This window comes from Camelina sativa, chromosome 6 (genome assembly GCF_030686135.1).
Source record: "Camelina sativa cultivar CO46 ecotype springtype chromosome 6, ASM3068613v1".
Lineage (NCBI taxonomy): Eukaryota > Viridiplantae > Streptophyta > Magnoliopsida > Brassicales > Brassicaceae > Camelina > Camelina sativa.
The window spans coordinates 14,665,862-14,684,692 of NC_141885.1; the positions used below are offsets into that span (position 1 = coordinate 14,665,862).

At 44.3% G+C, this 18,831-nt stretch overlaps 1 protein-coding gene, 1 long non-coding RNA gene and 3 pseudogenes across 4 annotated transcripts; 1 reads left to right on the forward strand and 4 right to left on the reverse strand.

The window, feature by feature from the left end:
* Positions 1 to 1,817: 1,817 nt before the first annotated feature.
* Positions 1,818 to 12,479, forward strand: LOC147942593 (uncharacterized; annotated as a pseudogene). Its single transcript, XR_015559047.1, has 2 exons — positions 1,818 to 1,952; positions 6,572 to 12,479. The product of XR_015559047.1 is annotated as an uncharacterized LOC147942593 (transcript).
* On the reverse strand, positions 2,101 to 3,803 carry LOC104790893 (UDP-glycosyltransferase 76E11 pseudogene; annotated as a pseudogene). The gene is made up of 2 exons (XR_015559045.1): positions 3,205 to 3,803; positions 2,101 to 3,123 (listed from the first exon to the last, which is right to left on the reverse strand). The product of XR_015559045.1 is annotated as a UDP-glycosyltransferase 76E11 pseudogene (transcript).
* Positions 2,827 to 3,673, reverse strand: LOC147942594 (UDP-glycosyltransferase 76E11 pseudogene; annotated as a pseudogene).
* Positions 4,015 to 6,578, reverse strand: LOC104790891 (UDP-glycosyltransferase 76E4-like). The gene is made up of 2 exons (XM_010516691.3): positions 5,085 to 6,578; positions 4,015 to 5,008 (listed from the first exon to the last, which is right to left on the reverse strand). The coding sequence occupies exons 1-2, from the start codon at positions 5,560 to 5,562 to the stop codon at positions 4,137 to 4,139; spliced, it is 1,350 nt and encodes a 449-aa protein (XP_010514993.1). The 5' UTR covers positions 5,563 to 6,578; the 3' UTR covers positions 4,015 to 4,136.
* LOC147942595 (uncharacterized) lies at positions 12,416 to 18,578 on the reverse strand. The gene is made up of 2 exons (XR_015559048.1): positions 18,439 to 18,578; positions 12,416 to 12,572 (listed from the first exon to the last, which is right to left on the reverse strand). It is a non-coding gene; the product is annotated as an uncharacterized LOC147942595 (long non-coding RNA).
* Positions 18,579 to 18,831: the final 253 nt, after the last annotated feature.

Genomic DNA, 18,831 nt, shown 5'->3' on the forward strand with positions numbered 1-18,831 from the left:
CGGTCGACACCAATGCGAGGACGACTTAAGGACTTAGCGTGCGTTGGTCGACACTATGAGGAGGTATCGGTCGCCCCGTTAGGATTTCAGGAGTGTCGAGCAGGTGTCGGTCGACACCCAAGTGGTGTCAGTCGACACCAGATGTCCAGTGTCGGTCGACACCTTCTGGTATCTGTCGACACCCTTCTGACAGTAACCGGATTGTGTCGGGTCGCTTGTGCATGGTCCTGGATTGTTTTATTGTTGTTGTTTGTGGCCTGAGAGATCTTATTGCTTGTGTGTATAGCCATGTAGATGGGAGGATTGCGTCACTGAGTGTTTATCAAATACTCATGCATCTCAATTTGTATTTGTGGTGCACGTAAAGGCAAAGTGTGATCGTGGAATCAAGGCAATGAAGAGGAGGATGTTCTAGGGACTCGATTGGATGTTGTCTGGCATTGTTAGATTGCTAGAGTTGGGTCTTTAGAATTTGCTAGGTTGCTGGTTCTTTGTTTCATGTTGTTTGTTATTAGAATGATTATGTTTTGGATATTGGTTATTGATTATTATCGGATATTGGTATTTGTTATTCCGCTGTTGGTTGTGTTTGTAGTTAGGTGGCTAGTGGGTATAAGACCACTAGTTATAGTTTATTATTATTATTATTATTATTAAAAATTAAAATATTAATTATTTTACAAATATATATATATATATATAAATATATAGTTGTAAAAAAAGATATCTATATATATATATATATATATAATATTATTCCATGGTATACAATGGTAAAAGGATAGTATACAATTAAGTGTTGTCCAGTTTTGTATACTGCTCAGTTAAGAAAATATGCCTCGGATCTTGACCATTTTGTTTTTTTTAAACAAACCGAACCGGAACTGGTTAATAAACCGGGACATTGCGGTTCGAGGAATCTCATCGCCTTCATCCGAAACAAAATCCCACCTTTATCGGTTTTGCACTAAACAAGACCCACCAGCCACAATTCGCGGTGGTTTTGAACCACCGTAGCAAGAAGAACAAGCCGGAGAGAGAGAGAGAGAGAGAGAGAGAGAGAGAGAGAGAGACTCAGTCAACGACTCCCGCATAGAGATAAAAGAGGTAACTTTATAGTTTTTTTTTTATGAAGTCAATCAAAGTCAGAACAATGTTTTGAACTTTCTTGGAATTGGAACTTAGTGACTGATGATTGCATATACGTAACATGTAAAAATCTATGGATTGGTTCTTAGCAATGTTTATGTATTGAAGAGCCGAAGAGCCTTCGTGATCTGTCTTTAACTTCGTGATCTGTCTTTAACTTAGTCTAAGTCTTAGTCTAACTAACTCAGGATTGAGCTGAAAGAACAAGATTGAAGAATTGATTCTAATTCTCATTAATTGTAAACTGTACAGTGTTATCTGTTTATATACATCATAAGCTTATGCTAACATGAGCCTAATAATAGCTTAACCTATACTAACCATGCTATCCTGCACAAGTGAGTAATCATACTCATTATACTAAGCATACTCAATTTGAGTTCCAATTGCCTGAGGAACTGTGAGTTGCATATAGGCTATAATGGTCAATCTGCTGTGTTATTCTCGTTTATATGTTTTCATCTGCTAAAAACTCACTTCGGTTGGGGTCAGTATTAATCTTTTATACTTTATTATTCTTCTGCAGGTTAGTTTGTGAGGGATGTTCATAATTACCAACAAGTAGATGCAACCTCTATTTTCTTACGTGTTAACCATATACGTTATGTGATTGAGAGGAAGTGAGTTCTCTGGCAGATGAAAGCAAAGATACCGCCAAGTACATATATTTTTCTATTCATGCCCCACGCGGAGGAGGAGGTTCGTCACAATCTTCTGCAGTGAGTTGGCAGACAGTGTCCTCGCAAGTAGTAATATGGGGAAGATGGTGGGTTTGTCAACAGACTGCAAAGCTTATTAAAGAAGTGAGTTGACTTGATCCATTTCTTTTGTTTCTTTTATGTTCATGAATCTTAATAGTTTTCAAGAGTTAGGCAAGAGTTTATGTTCATTCTATAGTGATTATATTGGTCGATGTTAGCTTAAACTAGAGTGATTGTGAAACCTCTGAAGAAATGAAATGTGTTTTGTTTAAAAATGGCCTCCATGACTTTTCAGTCAGTTATTATCCGAATACATTTTAGCATCACTTAGTAATCAATCATTCAGTTAAAAAGGAATCTTGATGCTTTGGGTGTTTAGTAGAGAAAACATTCTTCACAGAGTCCTCATGAAGTGTACAAACTTCTCTAGCGAGTTATGTGAAGAACCTCCACTTTTAACAGAGGCTCTAAGCTGCTGTTTCAAACTGACAGCTCTCTTCCTCATCTCCTCTCCTTCTTCTTCCACCATTAACCTCTTCACCGCTCTCTCAACCGCTCTTCTGTCTAGATCACCCTCTACTTGAATCCCAATTTTCCAAACACACTCCAAGTACCTCGCATTCACCTTTTGATCAGTGGAAAACGGCTTGCAGATCATAGGAACTCCTTCCCCGATGCTCTCTAGCGTCGAGTTCCATCCACAATGGCTCCAAAACCCTCCTACTGCAGGATGAGAAAGTACTTGCTTCTGCGGAGCCCATTTAACAATGTAACCTCGACCCATAATTATATTACTAAACTCCTTAGGCAAGTACTCTATCCATTCCGAACCACGTACTGACCCTGGACGAATCACCCACAAGAACTGTTGGTTGCTACTATCCAACCCCAAAGCAGTTTCCATCACCTCTTTGATTTCCATCAAAGCTACGCTTCCCATGCTTACAAATATCACAGAATTTTTTTTTTTGTTTGTTCAACCATTCGATACAGCTCTTGTTCTCTTCCAGTAGACTCGTAGAAGCTGAGGCCACCATGTGAAGAGGGCCTATAGGATACACTGGAATTTTAAGCTGTTGTTGCAGCAAAGAAAGAGATGAGCTCTCTAGACAGCTCGCTGTGTTGATTATCACAGAGGATGCTGTCCGTTTGTCAACTGTATTCCTGTACAGCTCCATTGTGCTTTCTAGTGATGCAAATCGTGAAACCGGAAAGTCTTTGTATCTCAGGGGATGAAACTCTGGCACTAGCTCGTTTTCTTTTCCTTTAGGTTCTGCAAAAAAGGTCAAGAACTATGCTGTTATACAGATTATAGACACTAGCTAAAAAATGGGAACAGAGAATTCTAAAGTACCATCCAAGGGAGCCAGGACATTTTTTTCATAGAGTTTGTCGAATACAGAGCGGCAAACAAAAGCTGTGGCACTAGTTGTGCTGAGAATAACGTTTGGAAGCTTAAACTCTTTGGCTGCAGCTTCAGCAAAGTACATGAACTCATCGTAGATGACGCATGAGATCTCATTACTTTGTTGCAGCAGAAACTGACTCAAGCATTCCTTGAAGCTTACCTCACACTCTTTGTTAAGCTTATGCAGAAACTCTATTGGCCCGAAATCCTTAAAAGCAGACTCTGGTAAACTTTCTGGAATAGTGACAAACTGAAAATCAGTGAAGTCATCTGAAGGGCTTAAGTGATTGAACTTGGTCTGAACAACTGTGATTGAGAAACCCTTCAAGTGAAGGGTTTTTGCAAGTTGCATCATTGGAGTTATATGTCCTTGAGCTGGTGCTGGAACCAAAACTACCCTTCTCCTCTCCTCCATTTCGAAAACCTACAAGAACAACTTAAAAAAAAATCTGCTTAGCCTCCAATTTTTTTTCTTTACTGTGACCGTTCTATGAGATATATTAAAAGGACTATCTTTCTGATATAGATATCAGATTCTCAGACTTTTGGACATTAATTCTCACATGTGAAGCTTGTGGGTAGATGGTGTATGCTAGTATGATGAGGTGACAACGTACATATTATGTTTTGTTAGACATTGTAATATCTCTCTTGCCGACTTTGGCTTCATATCAAAAGATGGTCCAGACCAAAAAATTGTCACTTTCTGCCGCATTAATTCTCTTGAGTAATAAACTGCCAAAAAATATTTTCGTATTTGATTCCAATTTCTTTTTATTTTCCATAAAACAAAACACATGTACTTTGTAAAATTTGCAAGATCAAGCATGTTCCATAACAATACAATGATCTCTAATAATACTTAAAGTTCAACTTCTTCACTCTGTCTTTAAGTGCTTGACAAGTTCCTCCAATTCTCTGTATGAGGAGCCTCCACATCTTACAGAGGCTTTGAGCTTCTCTCTCAAACCCAAGGCTCTCTCCCTCATCTCTGCACCTTCGTCATCCACAATCAACCTATTCACAGCTCTCTCGACCGCTCCTCTTAAAACTATACCTTCAAGTTGAATCCCTATTTGCCAAACACTTTCTAAATACGTTGCGTTTATCTTCTGCTCGCTGGTAAAAGGTCTGCAAATCATTGGAACTCCTTCCACAATGCTCTCCAGCGTCGAGTTCCATCCACAGTGACTCCAGAAGCCTCCCACTGCAGGATGTCCAAGTACTTCTATCTGCGGTGCCCGTTTCACAATGTATCCTCTTTCTAAGACCATTTTACTGACTTCTTTGGGCAATGAATCTATCCCATCGAAGCCAAGGATCGAACCTGGTCGGATGACCCATAAAAACGGTTGGTTGCTATTACACAACCCCCAAGCGATCTCCAACACTTCTTTGGATTCCATTTGAGTTACTGTTCCCACGCTTACATATATGACTGACCTCGGTTTCTTCTTGTTGAGCCATTCAATGCAGCTCATGTCATCTTCCGCTAAACTAGATCCCGGCGCTGAAGCTGTAATGTGAAGAGGGCCTAATGGATACACTGGAATTCCAAGTTCTTGTTGCAACCATGACATAGACGTGCTCTCTAGACATCTCGACGTGTTAAAGATGACAGCTGAAGCTGTTCTTTTGTTGATTGCTTCCCGACGAAACTCTAAAAGTGGCTCAAATGGCCCAAGTCCGTAAGGCAAGAGATCTTTGTTTCTTATAGGATACAAACTTTCCACCACCTTGTCTTGTAGATCTGCAAAGAAAAAAAAAATCCGTTTTAAGTGAAAATAAATGGTTTCAAGATTGGTTATTAAGCTAGTAATGGGGACCTTCCATGCCGACCAAGAACTTCTCGACATTAAGTTTGCTAAAAATACAGCGTGCAGCGTGGTTTGTAGCACTTTGAGTGCACAAAATGACGTTGGGAAGCTTTAATTCCGTAGCTACAGTACCACAGAAGTACATGTACTCATCATAGATGATACATGATATATCATTGCCTTGCTGCCGCAACAACTGGTTTAAACAGTTCTTGAAGCTTGCCTCACTTGTTTTGTTGGTCTCCAGTATGAAATTGAATGCCCCGAGTCTCTCGAATTCAGACTCTGGTAAGCTCTCTGGTATGGTAACAAACTGAAAACCAGGGAAATGTTGTGAAGGAGAGCTTACTCGATTGCACTGTCCCTCAACAACTGTAATTGAGAAGCCTTTCAAGTAAAGGGCTTTCCCAAGTTGCATCATTGGGGTTATATGACCTTGTGCTGGAACCGGAACCAACACAATTCTTTTCTTCCCTTTTTTCTCCATTTCTTAACCTCTCTATCTATCTCTTTTTCTTAGTTTCCCTCTCTCTCTCATTGAAGAACAACTCTAAATATAAGTTATCAATAGAGCTACAATTATTGGGAAATTTTTACAAACTTCCAAAATATGCCAGATTGTTTAGGCAAGTGTTCCATATGTGACAACTGCGTCATTTTCTTACGCCAAGGACCACATGTGCCCCCAAAAAGAAAATGTGAATGTCTTCCTTTTGTTGAATTAATACGTTAACGTGCGGTGAAGTTGTTGCATTACGAGAATGTATAAAATTTTCATTAGAAAGAAGAACTGACATTTCAACAAAAGTAAAATGTTCTCTTTTTTTTGTCCTTATATAGGTAGATTTCGATTAGTTTAGATGCTGATTCTTGTTAGTGTGATTGATGGAGTTTGTGAAAAATAGGAGTTAAAGAATTGTTGGAATTTTGTGAAAATGTCAGCTATAAGAGTTGTTGAATGGTTTGCACAAAAACAGATATGAGTTCCATGGTTACTTTGGGGTTTTAAGTCTCAGAAAATAGCAGTGTTAGTGTGATTGTTAGTTGCTGATTCTTTACTTTGGGTTTGTGTCATCTAAGAGTTCACATTCTCAGACCAAGTTCTAGAAATCATTCATTGTCTCATATTTGATTCATACCACAAGTAAATGTTTAGGAAAGGTTTTTTCTGAGAATTAAGAATGCATACACCACTGCCATATAGTTAGTAGATCATATCTCCTGTATCACTGTGTTATTATTCTCTGTTATATGTTGTCAACTTTTGAGACTTAGGTTGTGGTCAGTATGATCTTATTTATACATAGCACAATTTATTATTTTGTAGGTGAATTTGTGAAGGATGTTCAAATAATACTTAACATAGGCAACTTGTGAATCTATCTTCTTTATACTCATGATTCCGACTAGTTTAGATCTTGCTCTCATAAACTGCAAGAAAGGTTACTTTTCCGTGTATTAATTCTTTCGTTAAAACTGTATTTTGGTGTTTTCAGGGGACATCTTAAAAAACTGGTAAGCTTGTGCCTCTACACAGAAAAGGGCAAAAGGTAGATCTCATGCTTGAAGCGACTCAGCGAACCCCATTTTCAAAAAGGCTTGCAACCACACCAGTGAAATGAGCGGTCAAGCCGAGGCTGGGTTACTACGGCGGGACAGCCGACCCACGAGACTTTTTGCTTACCTTCGGGGTAGCTCTCGGTCCTTCCAGTTCAGTCCGGTAGAATATGATGTTGGAGTGTGTCAAGTCTTCGTCGAGCACTTGACTGGTGCAGCTTTGAGGTTGTTTTCGCGACTTCCATCTGGATCGATTGACAGTATCAAGGATCTGATAACCGAGTTTTTAAAGCAGTTCTCCGTTCTAATGAAAAACAAGAACTCCCACGCAGATCTGTACGCACTAACTCAAGAGCGAAATGAATCACTTCGATCCTTTATCGGACGTTTTAAAGAGGTCGTCGTTAACGTCTTGATTCCAGACGCTGCAGCTATCGTTGCGCTCGAAAAATGCGCTGTGGTACGAATCTCGGTTTAAAGAGGAGCTGTCCTTGACTCATGTAGAAACTATAGCCGACGCGCTACTGCGAGCTGCGAAGCATAAAGAAGTCGAAGAAGAAAAAGTGGTCAACGCTAAGAAGCATGCCGCAGAAACAAGCTTCGCGACCAAACAACCAACAGTCGTAGCTCCAAAGTTCGAACACGTTGAGCCACGCCAGCACTTCTCCCGGAACATAGATCGAACTCGTCGAACCTTCGCGATCGGCGAGAATAAATACATCAGGAAGGAAGGAGGTGAAAATAGTGCAACTCAATACTGTGATTTCCATCAAAGTACCACCCACTCAACTGAAGAGTGTCGTTACCTCCAAACGATCCTGATGGAGTGATACAAAAAGGGGGCAATAGTCGTCGAGTCTGACAGAAGCAAGACAGCCCGACCCGGAAAAAGTGATACCAAACGAGCAGAAAACATCGCCCGAAAGTTTGTAAAAGACTCCAAGGCACTCGCTGACCAAAGTGATGACGAGATAGAAGTTCCAAATGACGTCAATCATGAAAAATGACCTCGCACAGATCATCATCAACAAGCCTACTATTTATAACGTTATCTACGTACCATCAGTGCGTCAAATTTTCAACCCCAAAAGGTGTGTTCACATTGCGCGGCAACTAGCAGAGCGCAAGGGCCTGCTTCCTGATCGAACACAAGATTCGCACAACGAAGAAGTTATAGCAATCAAAGCAGCGGGTCGGCAACGATGACTCGTCACCGACCGACATAAAACCGACCCCAATCCAACAAGGCGTCACCGCAACAGAAGAAGTAAGCCTCGACGAGACTGACAAGAAACGATGTGTGAATATCAGAACATAAATCATTGAAGCCATGCGCACCGAGCTGATCCTTTTTCTCAAGACAAATATCTCGACGTTCGCGTGGACTGTGACCAACATGAAAGGAATCGATCCAACCGTTACAACACACGAGCTCAATGCCGACCCAACGCATAAGCCAGTCAAACAGAAACGACGCAAGCTAGGCCCGGAAAGATCGCAAGCAGTGAATGACGAAGTCAAAAAATTGCTCGGCGCAGGATCCATTATAGAAGTAAAGTATCCCGAGTGGTTAGCCAACCCGATAGTCGTCAAAAAGAAAAACGGAAAATGGCGAGTCTGCGTAGACTTTATCAACCTTAACAAGGTCTTTCCAAAGGACAGCTTTCCACTATCACGGATCGATCAGCTCGTCGAAGCAACCGCGGGCAACAAACTTCTGACCTTTATGGACGCCTTCTCGGGATACATCCAAATTTTAATGCACAAGGACGACCAAGAAAAAATGTCATTCATCACAGATAGGGGCACTTACTGTTACAAGGTCATGCCATTCGGCCTAAAAAATGCGGGAGCAACTTACTAGCGACTAGTTAACAAGATGTTCGCCGAGCAGCTCTGCAGGACCATGGAGGTATACATAGACGCCATGCTCGTTAAGTCGTAGCGTGCCGACGACCATATTACTCATCTCTGACAGTGCTTCGACACTCTGAATAAGTACGGGATGAGATTGAATCCGGCCAAGTGTACCTTCGCAGTCAAGTCAGGGGAGTTTTTGGGTTACCTGGTAACTCGGCGGGGAATCGAAGCAAATCCAAAGCAAATCAAGGCGATCATTGACCTCCCCTCGCCAAAGAATGCCAGAGAGGTACAGCGACTAACCAGGTGAATCGCCGCCCTGAATCGCTTTATATCTAGGTCGACGGATAGGTACCTGCCCTTATACCAACTCCTCAAGACCAAAGGAAAGTTTGAATGGAATGAGGCTTGCCACGACGAGTTTGGAAAACTGAAGAGTTACTTGTCAACACCTCCATTACTTGCAAAGCCAGAACTCAGCGAAATTTTATTCCTGTATATTACGGTTTCCGCGTCAGCAGTCAGCGAAGTGCTCGTCAAAGACGACCGAGGAGAGCAACGACCTATCTTTTATGTAAGCAAGTCCCTCGACGACGCTGAAACCCGTTACCCAACCATATTTCTAGTCGCACACCATCGCCGTCCTATCCAATCAACCGTTGCGATCTATATTGCACAGTCCGAACCAATCCGGACAATTAACAAAATGGGCAATCGAACTCAGCGAATACGACATCGAATTCTGTACCCACCCGGCCGCCAAATCCCAAGTGTTAGCTGACTTCTTAATTGAACTACCTTTGGACGGTGCCGAACCAACGCCATCCGACCCGACAGATGGACAGTGGACCCTGCATATCGACGGTGTATCCTCTCATCTAGGCTCCGGTGTAGGCATTCGGCTAACATCTCCAACCGGAGAAATTTTGGAGCAGTCCTTTCGGCTTCGGTTCAAAGCAACCACTAATGTCGCCGAGTATGAAGCACTCATCGCCGGATTCAAACTCGCCAGCGGGATGCAAATCAAACGAATGAGGGCTTTTTGTGATTCTCAACTCGTCGACAATCAATCGCTTAATTGATGTCGTCAGAATCTTGTCCAAACGTTTCGACGAGTTCGAACTCATTAAGATTCCAAGAAGGGAAAATGCTTTGGCCGACGCCCTAGCAGCACTCGCGTCAACATCGAATCCTGACCTTCGATGAATCATACCAATAGAAAGTATTGATACGCCGAGCATGGAAGAAACTCGAACAGACATCTGTCTCGCCCTTCACCACCCAAACGAAATCAGGCCCACCTGGCAAGCCGCCACCTCGAAGCGACAGTTCGAACTTCCCTCAAACGATGACAAGAAAGATTGGCGGGTCAAAATACGCGCCTATCTCGCGGACGGCGACGTGCCAACAAACAAATGGGTCAGGCGACGATTGAAAACGAAAGCCGCCCACTACACCTTAATGAAGGAACATTTGCTCCGATAGACCGCTTCGGGCGCCCTCTTGTTATGTTTACACGGCGGCGACACAGAGCGAGTCATGATGGAAACACATGAAGGGGCCGGAGGGAACCATTCAGGAGGCCGGGTCTTAGCACTGCAAATCAAGAAGCACGGACACTACTGGCAAACAATGATATCCGACTGCGAGAAGTTCGTCGCCAAAGGCGAGAAATGCTAGTGTCATGCTCCAATTATTCACCAACCAACCCAACTGCTACGAGCCGGCATAGCCCCGTACCTCTTTATTAATTGGGCGATGGAAATTATTGGTCCGCTACCCGCGTCAAGACAGAAGCGCTACATCCTCGTCCTCATCGATTATTTCTCCAAGTTGGTCGAAGTCGAGTCTTACGCTTTGATCAAAGCCAAGGACGTGCAGATGTTCGTCTAGAAATTCATTATCTGCCGACATGGATTGCCATATGAAATAGTTACCGACAATGGCTCGCAGTTCATCTCCCTCCAGTTTGAAGACTTCTGCGCCAAATGGAGAATCAAGCTAAGGAAATCAACGCCGCGATACCCCCAGGGGAACGGGCAAGCAGAAGCAACGAATAAAACAATACTCGACGACCTGAAAAAAAGAATGGACGCCAAAAAGGATGCGTGGGCCGACGAGCTCGACGGAGTGCTCTGGTCTTACCGAACAACCCCGCGATAAGCCACGAACCAAACCTCGTTTTCTTTGGCCTATGGGATGGAAGCAATGGTCCCCGCCGAGGTCGGCAGCACAAGTCTTCGACGAACGATGCTAGTCGCCAACACAAATCTCAACAATCATATGATCATGGATCGCCTCGACGAATTGGAAGAAGAGCGCGACAAAGCTCTCTTACGAATTCAGAACTATCAACTCGCCGGCATTTCGACGAGGGAGATCTCGTGCTCCGAAAAGTCTTCGAAAACACCGCCGAGCCAAACGCTGGAAAGATGAGAGCCAACTGGGAAGGACTGTACCAAGTATCCAAAGTCGTTCATCACGGTGTATACGAGCTGTTAAGCATGAGTGGCGAGCCAGTTTCTCGGTCTCGGAACTCAATGCATCTAAAGCGTTTCTATTACTAAAAGGAAAAAGAAGATGGGCTCGACCACCCATAGTCCGCTATGCAATTCGTTTACTTTTATTTTCAGTCAAATATGTAATGTGAACTACGAGCGGCTTGATCCATCCTGATCGGAGGGTACGTAGGCAATCACGTTGACGAGACACAACTACTCGCAATTTGAGGGTAAGCCGACCATCGCGTGTTGCACCTTTATAATAGAAAAACCGAGTCGCTACTCGTAATGAGAAAATAAGCCGACCTCTACACGTCGCACTCGAACTGGAAAAACCGAGTCGCTACTCGCAATTTAAGGGTAAGCCAACCATCGCGTGTCGCACCTGAGTATTCTCGCCAATACCACCTCGGCATAAAAAAAAACAGAACTTCACAACGATCCAAATTCTATCTTTAGCCCCGAGGTCGGCATCGGTTGGCTCGTCAAAGTCAGGACGAGCAGATCTACTTTCGCCAAAGCAAGCATCCCCCCGGCAAGAACACTAACATCGCCACCGGAATCTCGGACTCGAAAATGAAGTTCAAAATTATGATGTATTACTCCCCACTGCGAGATACTTACGAGCTCTCCTCAAAAACACCGACCTCGTTGTTACAGGCGTCGCAACGACCTCGGTTGTCTCCGAGGAGAAGCCTATGTCTTGGTCCCTCATCTCCTAAACCATCCCCGCAACTGTCTGCTCATCCTGATCCACTTCTACCTCCTCCGTTTTGTCTAGACACTCAGATGGATCAGTCTCAATAGACATACTGTCCCCTTCTCCGATCAATCGCCAATCCACACTCCAAGTGTTTGGATCTATTGGTTCATGACTACTCTCTGACTCCGTCGAAAAATACCCATTGTGATGATTACAACCCTCATGTCTTGGCCCCTCATCTCCTGAACCATCCCCGCAACCTGAATCACCTGAAGACATCTAAAACCCACAAGAAACAAGGTGAGATGCTTAGTCCATTCTAAGGTTCAACTTAAAACTAGACAAGCAAACAACCGGATAAAATTTGGGTTTTTGCAACACATTTACTCGATAAAATTTTGAAATGCACAAGTGCTCACGGGTTCGAAAACACCGCTCTGATACCACCGTTGTAACGCCCCCGAACCGTTCTATGACCATGCAGGCCATCGAACAGCCACGGAACGCCACTATGGGAACTATACCAAGGTGATCCAGTCGAGGGACGGAAGCTGCAGACTTCCCGACCGGTGCTCCCTAGCACAATTCCACCCGCAACCGAGACTACTTAGGCTTTGCAACCCTTGTGGCCTGGTGCGTTGTGTTGACCCGGACAAGGCCGAGTACCATTTGCAAACTTGCCATGCTTTTCCCGAAAACCGAATATATTACTTCAATAGTTTCTTACATTGAAAATAAATCATTAAAGCAATATATAAAGATAGTCGGATAACTTGTCATAAATCGCTTATGAAAATATAGGGTTTTACAAAGAACACAAGAAAACCCTATCCGGTACCCTAATGTTTTCTCCAGCTCTAGACTCACTTAGGCTTCCTGCAAAACAAAATAATATCATGAGTAATCTAAGATTACTCAGTGAGCCTGGACACCCCTTTCTCCTAAACAGGATTCTACTTCCCAACCCGACTACCCCAGCAAGCAACTAAAACAAGCAAGGCAACTAGCAAGCAAGTAATCAAAGCAACGCAACAGAAACAAAGCGGAATCAACAATAATAAACAAGCGAGAGAAGTTAGAACGACACGACTCTACTCGGACGAACTATACTCGCTAAACACAGAGAAAGATGACTAGAGGTACAAGGACTGCTCATAGGCATGCTCACTTGGACACAATAGACTCTTAACTCTATCACGACTCGCAAGGACGACTAGAATAATACAAGGGACGCTTGAAATACCCTAGACTCCTTCACCTATGGGCCCTCGATAATCTGTTCCATTCCACAACACTTCCCATGCTGAAACCACAAAGGTAACCAGCATGATCCCCCAAAGGTTACATCGTCATGTAACAGTCACGCTAGTAGCTAGCTAGCCGTGACATTGTCCCGCGCGAGTGGTCATCGGGAACTCTCGCGAGACAGAACCATATTTGGAACAGAAGATCGACACTATATTCTAGCTAGGACTCGAGAAACAAATTCAAGAGACTTTGCTAAAATACTTACAACAACTCAAGCAAGAAATCAAGCAAAACAAGCAACGAATTTCAAGCAAGAGAACATGCAACAATCAACAAGCAACGAGGATGATAAGTCAAGCAACTTATGATCATTCTACATGCATGCAACCGATTTATCCAACATAAGCAAATTAATGCAACAAGTTCTTTTACGCGTGCAAGCCAGTTTGATTTAACCGTTTAAATCATTTATGTCTAATTAAGCATGCAACTAACCTCAACCAAATTATGCAATAAATATTGCAAGTAAATTTTACCAATTTACTTCATGCATGCAACCGATTTTATGCAAGAAATATTGCAAGTAAAATCTTCACAATTTAACCATGCATGCAACCTTTTTATCCAAATTTTAAGTACTCCAATTACTTAACATGCACCCAAGTTCATTTTCTTATGGTGATTCCTAGCTCAAATTCTATGTGCATTTAAACATGAATCTAGCATGAATCCTACCATATTTCGCATGCTTCAAATTAAACCGATTCTAACATGAATCTAGTCTACATGCAACACGCAAATGGTGACCGCAAGGATCTAACGATCCATGCAGCACCGCACACAAAACCACAGAACTCACCCTTACACAACCGATGATGACCGGACTCCACTGCATCACAGATCAGACAATCTTCTCCTTCGCGTCAAACAGCTTCCCGTTCTTCGTCCGCTTTCACCCACAACCACCGTCTCTTTTCGGCTTGTCCTCGACATAAACACTGTCTCCTTCTCGACTTGATTTTGACACCAAGAACATCTCCTTCTCGATGATCTCTCCTTTGTTTTTCTTTCGGCGCAAGCAATATCTCTCGATGATCTCTCTCTCTCTCTCTTGGCTTTGAGAGAACAAAGCTTTAGTGTTTTAGTGTTTGGGAGGAATGAGAGAAAATGAGAGAAAAACCACAAATGAAATCGCAAGCTCTCTATTTATAGGCTCGACTTCTCCTTCTTCTTCCTTAGTGCGTTTTGACAAGTGGCGCTCTCTTTGTTTGCATGTGGCGCATGGATTACACCGCTCAATCCCCTCACGACATTCCATTTAAAACACCAAAATTCTTTCTGCATGTGTGCATGTAATCTTATTGGTCAGGTTTACAAAGGCACACGATTTCTTGCTTTCTCCAGCAAAACTCGTCCCTTCGTCCGACGCTCTCGATAATTCTCGACAGTTCTCGACATTTCTCGGTTTCGCTCGGACACCATCGGCTCTCTCGGCAATACTCGGACAGTTCTCTCGGCTCCTCGGGTACCATCGGTCCTTTCGGCAATTTCTCTCGGCTCCTCGGGTACTATCCGCTTAATACGTCTCGGTCGACTCGGGCAGTACGTCTCGAACAACACGGCCATCTCTCAGTCCGCTCAAATTTTCTCGAATTCCCTTCGACGTTCGTCTGTACGTCTGGTGCACGTACGTCCGGTACGGGACGTGGTACATGGTACATGGTACCATCGGCCATCTCTCGATCTGTCCAGAATTTCTTGGACAATCCTTCCGTGATTCTTCTACCTTCCTTCCTTTCCTTCCCTTTATGTCCTTTCCAGTCCTTCGGTCAGGGGTTTTTATTTTAAATTTTACCCCTTGGTGAGGGTCATTACATTAACGGCCCAGCATCCGCTACAACACGGAGATAAGTTCGAAAAAATTCAAAGAAATCACTCGTTAAGGGGCAACAAGACCATCCACGGGAGAATTAACGCTGACCTCCGGGGCATTGGGTTCAGGAGGAGGAACGACAGTCGAGTCGATCGGCGCAGGAGGAGGATGGTCAGCCGCCGAGTTGCTTGGTGTAGCGGAACGATATCCTCTTCCTCGACTTTCTCGCTGGACGCATGCTCCGATCTATCACCTTCGCCTTCTTCTTCAGACTCCAAATCTGAATCGTCTGCGAGACCTGGGGAAGGAACCCACTCGGGAGACTCAGGAAAAGGGTCGGCAAAAATGGAGGAATTGTTGAAATCCCCGAGATTGAGATCTGGGATATCAACCTTAAGGATTTCCTCCTTTAGCCCAGATACCACAGCAGCAACCCTCTCCTTTACTCCATCAGCCAGAAGGGAGATCTGGCCATCAGCAACTAGAGCCTCGAGCATATGCATGTTCCCCAGGGCTTGGTTATGTTCAAGCAGCTTCGGACGAGACGCTTCAACTGCCTCCGCTTGCACCTTGTGACGATCTAAGATCTTCTGTGCACGGTTGGCAACCTTGCGATAGGCAGTCATCTTTTGATACCGACTGAACCCACGACGACGAGCCCTTAGTCTCGTCGTCTCGGAGTCTAGGGTGACCCGAAGTTGAGAGCAAGATGCCTCCGCAGCGTTGAGTTTCGAAAGAAGAGCAGCCCATTCAGAATTCGCCACCTCTCGCTGACGCTCCAGTTCGGAAATCCTCCTACTCAGTGTCATGTTCGAACGAACTGCCTCTTCGAACTGACCCTCAAGCTTCTTGACTTGCTTGACCAAAGGACCCGAGGACGTAGAAGCAGTAGTCTCCAGGTCGTACACACGCCTTTCGTACCCGGAAGCGAGACGATTGATGCGACCGATGAGCTACGACAACCACAAGTCAGGAATGGGAACTTAATAGAGAAAGTGAGAAATAGGAAAACAAACTGCGAACCTCAAAGGCGGTATTCGCCAGGTCAATGATCTTTTCGCCCTCCTTCATCCTCTCGATCGGCATGAGACGACCAGACCCAAAATGGATCTTGCGAAACAGCTCAGTGCATGCCTCCGAATCATTTGGAAAAGCTCGGGTAGCCGAGGTGTGAGAAAAATCCCATCAATAGTCCGCGGTCTTCTGCCGTTTTGACGGGTCTGACCGATCCAAAGATCGATCCGCCCTCTTTTGCGAAGGGTTCGAGGAATGCTCCTTCTGACAGCTGGAGTCAGTTCCAGCAGGAAGAGCCAGAAGATTCGGTGGGATAGGAGACGATCGCGATGCCGGCCTTTCGCCAGCGCGAATCTCAGCCGAACGAGAATCGCGAGAAGCCGGAGGGGACTTCCGTGACGAGTCAACCCCAGAAGGGCGAGTCTCGGATTGAACCCTTGGGCGAGATGATGGAGAGGGCGCAGGGGGACCAGATGTTTGACGATAGCGAGCCGAAACATTGGAAACATCTAAATTAAGCATCCCCATCGTACTAGCTGTACAGATGATTCTATTAGAAAAAACTCCGACCCTCTAACAAGTCGTCAAAGGATGCCTTAGACAAACCAAAGTAAAATTTAACTGTCACCTGTCGGTCGAGGAACCTTCTGCTTTCTTGGACGACCTCCTTTCTTCTGTCCAGACCCTGGCCAAATATACGGACCCGCTGCCCGTATCGTTACAATATCAGCTCGAAACGCAGGAGGATAAGGAAGAAGGCACCTCGGTATGACAACTGCAAGAAGCGAATGAAGTAAGTAACGAAAAGTACATGAAAAACGTGAACAAATTACAAAGAAAAGATGAACTACCAAGTGAAAGGTTCCACCCAGAAAATAAATGGATCGCAGGATCCTCGACGACCCCCGGAACCACTTTTAAGAAAAAATAGGACCCTTCCCAATTGTGGGTCTTCCCTTTTGCCCCTTCAGCGAGCAGAGGGGGACGCGAACTGACATAGTAAACGTCGGGTTTCTTATTTTTGTTAGACGTTGTTGGGCGGGTAAGCTCTTCAAAATGATCAACTGAAAGTTGAATTCCTGCTCTCTTCGCCAAAATCGAAATACCAACCGCATTCCGAAATGTAACCGGAGCGAACTGAGATATCGCCATCTTGCGCTTAGCAAAATACGACACTAGAAAAGAGGGGAGGGGAAATGTAATCCCACACTCGAAGAAGAGTTTCTCTGAGAGACAAATGAACCCCTCAGGAACATCCCAAGGACGCTGATCGCGTTCAGGGATAATGATGAACCGCCTCGAGAGCCGATTCGCGTTTAGAGGAAGACCGGGGAACGAAGGAAAGGACATGCTCCCTGGCTCCTGAAGGGTTGGCGACCGACGGGAGAGATCTATGCCTAACGATGCGATCCGCCAGAACGATCATATAGTCTAAATTCTCGTCGATAAGAGAAGGAATCTGGCATGGAAGGGCGAACGAACTCGGGACGGCCACACTAGAGAAGACACGACGTTGGAGTTCGGCCAAATTGGTATCGTCAGAACTAGTCGACAACCCTGAAGAAATGAGACTACCCGTCGGAGATCTCGCCGCACGACGATCCAATCTAGTCGAGCCGCTGGAATCAGGCGAGGTGTTCTGGCGAAGGTGGCTCGCCGCAGAAGAGTCAGATGAAGTGGACCCAGGGGAGGCCATTGAAAATCTCAAGGAAACAAATATATAGACGAGCTAGAAGACGAGGGAAGAAAGTACCTGGACGACAAGCTGAGGAAACAATCGATGGAGAGAAATGAAGCCAAAATGAAGAGGAGATGGGTATTTATAGAGGGGAAAGGAAGATTCCCGAAGAAATCATCATTACAACTCGAGGATCGAAGCGACGTTACAACTTTCGGACATCACGCGCACCAAGATAGACGTGTGACGATGTGACAGCGCTTTTCGGGAAACGCGAAAGCTCACGCGCGACTCTCTAGTTGCCCAATATTTGTCTGCATACCTTCCAAGTGCCAATCGTTTGTCCATCTCGGATCTGGCTCGTTGTTAAAGTCAAAGGCTCGAAGCTTACGCAGCAGCCAGGAGATCACTAGACGACATAGAGTTCTCCGCATAACTACGAACTGAAGATGGGGAGAATACTGTTAGGGGTAGATCTCACTCCTACAATAGGCCAGGCCCAGAAAAGGCCCAAAGGAATCAATAGGCCAAGAAGGGCTATTTTGGTCTTTTCGAATGACGAACCGACACAGTAATCTAGAAATAGTGATTGTACGGCGTACGGACAAAGGACCGGAAAAAGAGAGGGGGAATTTATACGAGAGAACATGTTCTCGAAGTATCGATTCGACGAGCTCGTAGTTCGTCAATTCTTTTTTTTCGTCATTTTCTAGCTCGTAGTTACCAATTGTAGCCCGACTTTTCCATATAATAAAGAGAACTTCGACCCTCTAAATACCGAACTAAAATACTTTAATTGGACCGATTTGGACATCAACAAGCTCTATCATAAACTTGATTGGTCCGAGTCTCTCGAGTTCAGACTCTGGTAAGCTCTCTGGTATGGTAACAAATTGAAAACCAGGGAAATGTTGAGAAGGAGAACTTACTTTATTGAACTGTCCCTCAACAACTGTAATTGAGAAGCCATTTATGTTCCCAAGTTGCACCATTGGAGTTATATGACCTTGTGCTGGAACCGGAACTAACACTATCCTTCTCGTTGCTTCCGTTTTCTCCATTGCTTAACCTCTATCGATCTCTCTCCACTCTCTCTGACTCTCTTTATGTCCCACTCTAGATTCTCGTGTTTCTCGTGTTTGTCCTCAAACTAGTCTTTCTTAATGCAATAACAAACTTCCAATAATGAGTCATTTAATAGACGGAAGAAAGTGACAATTATTCCAAGAAAAGCGTTTTTCTTGTTTGTTTCTGTTTTGGCTCATGTAAGAGTTGGTGGTTGTAGTCACGTTGGGTAGGCTTTTCCTTTTGAGGTTTAGATA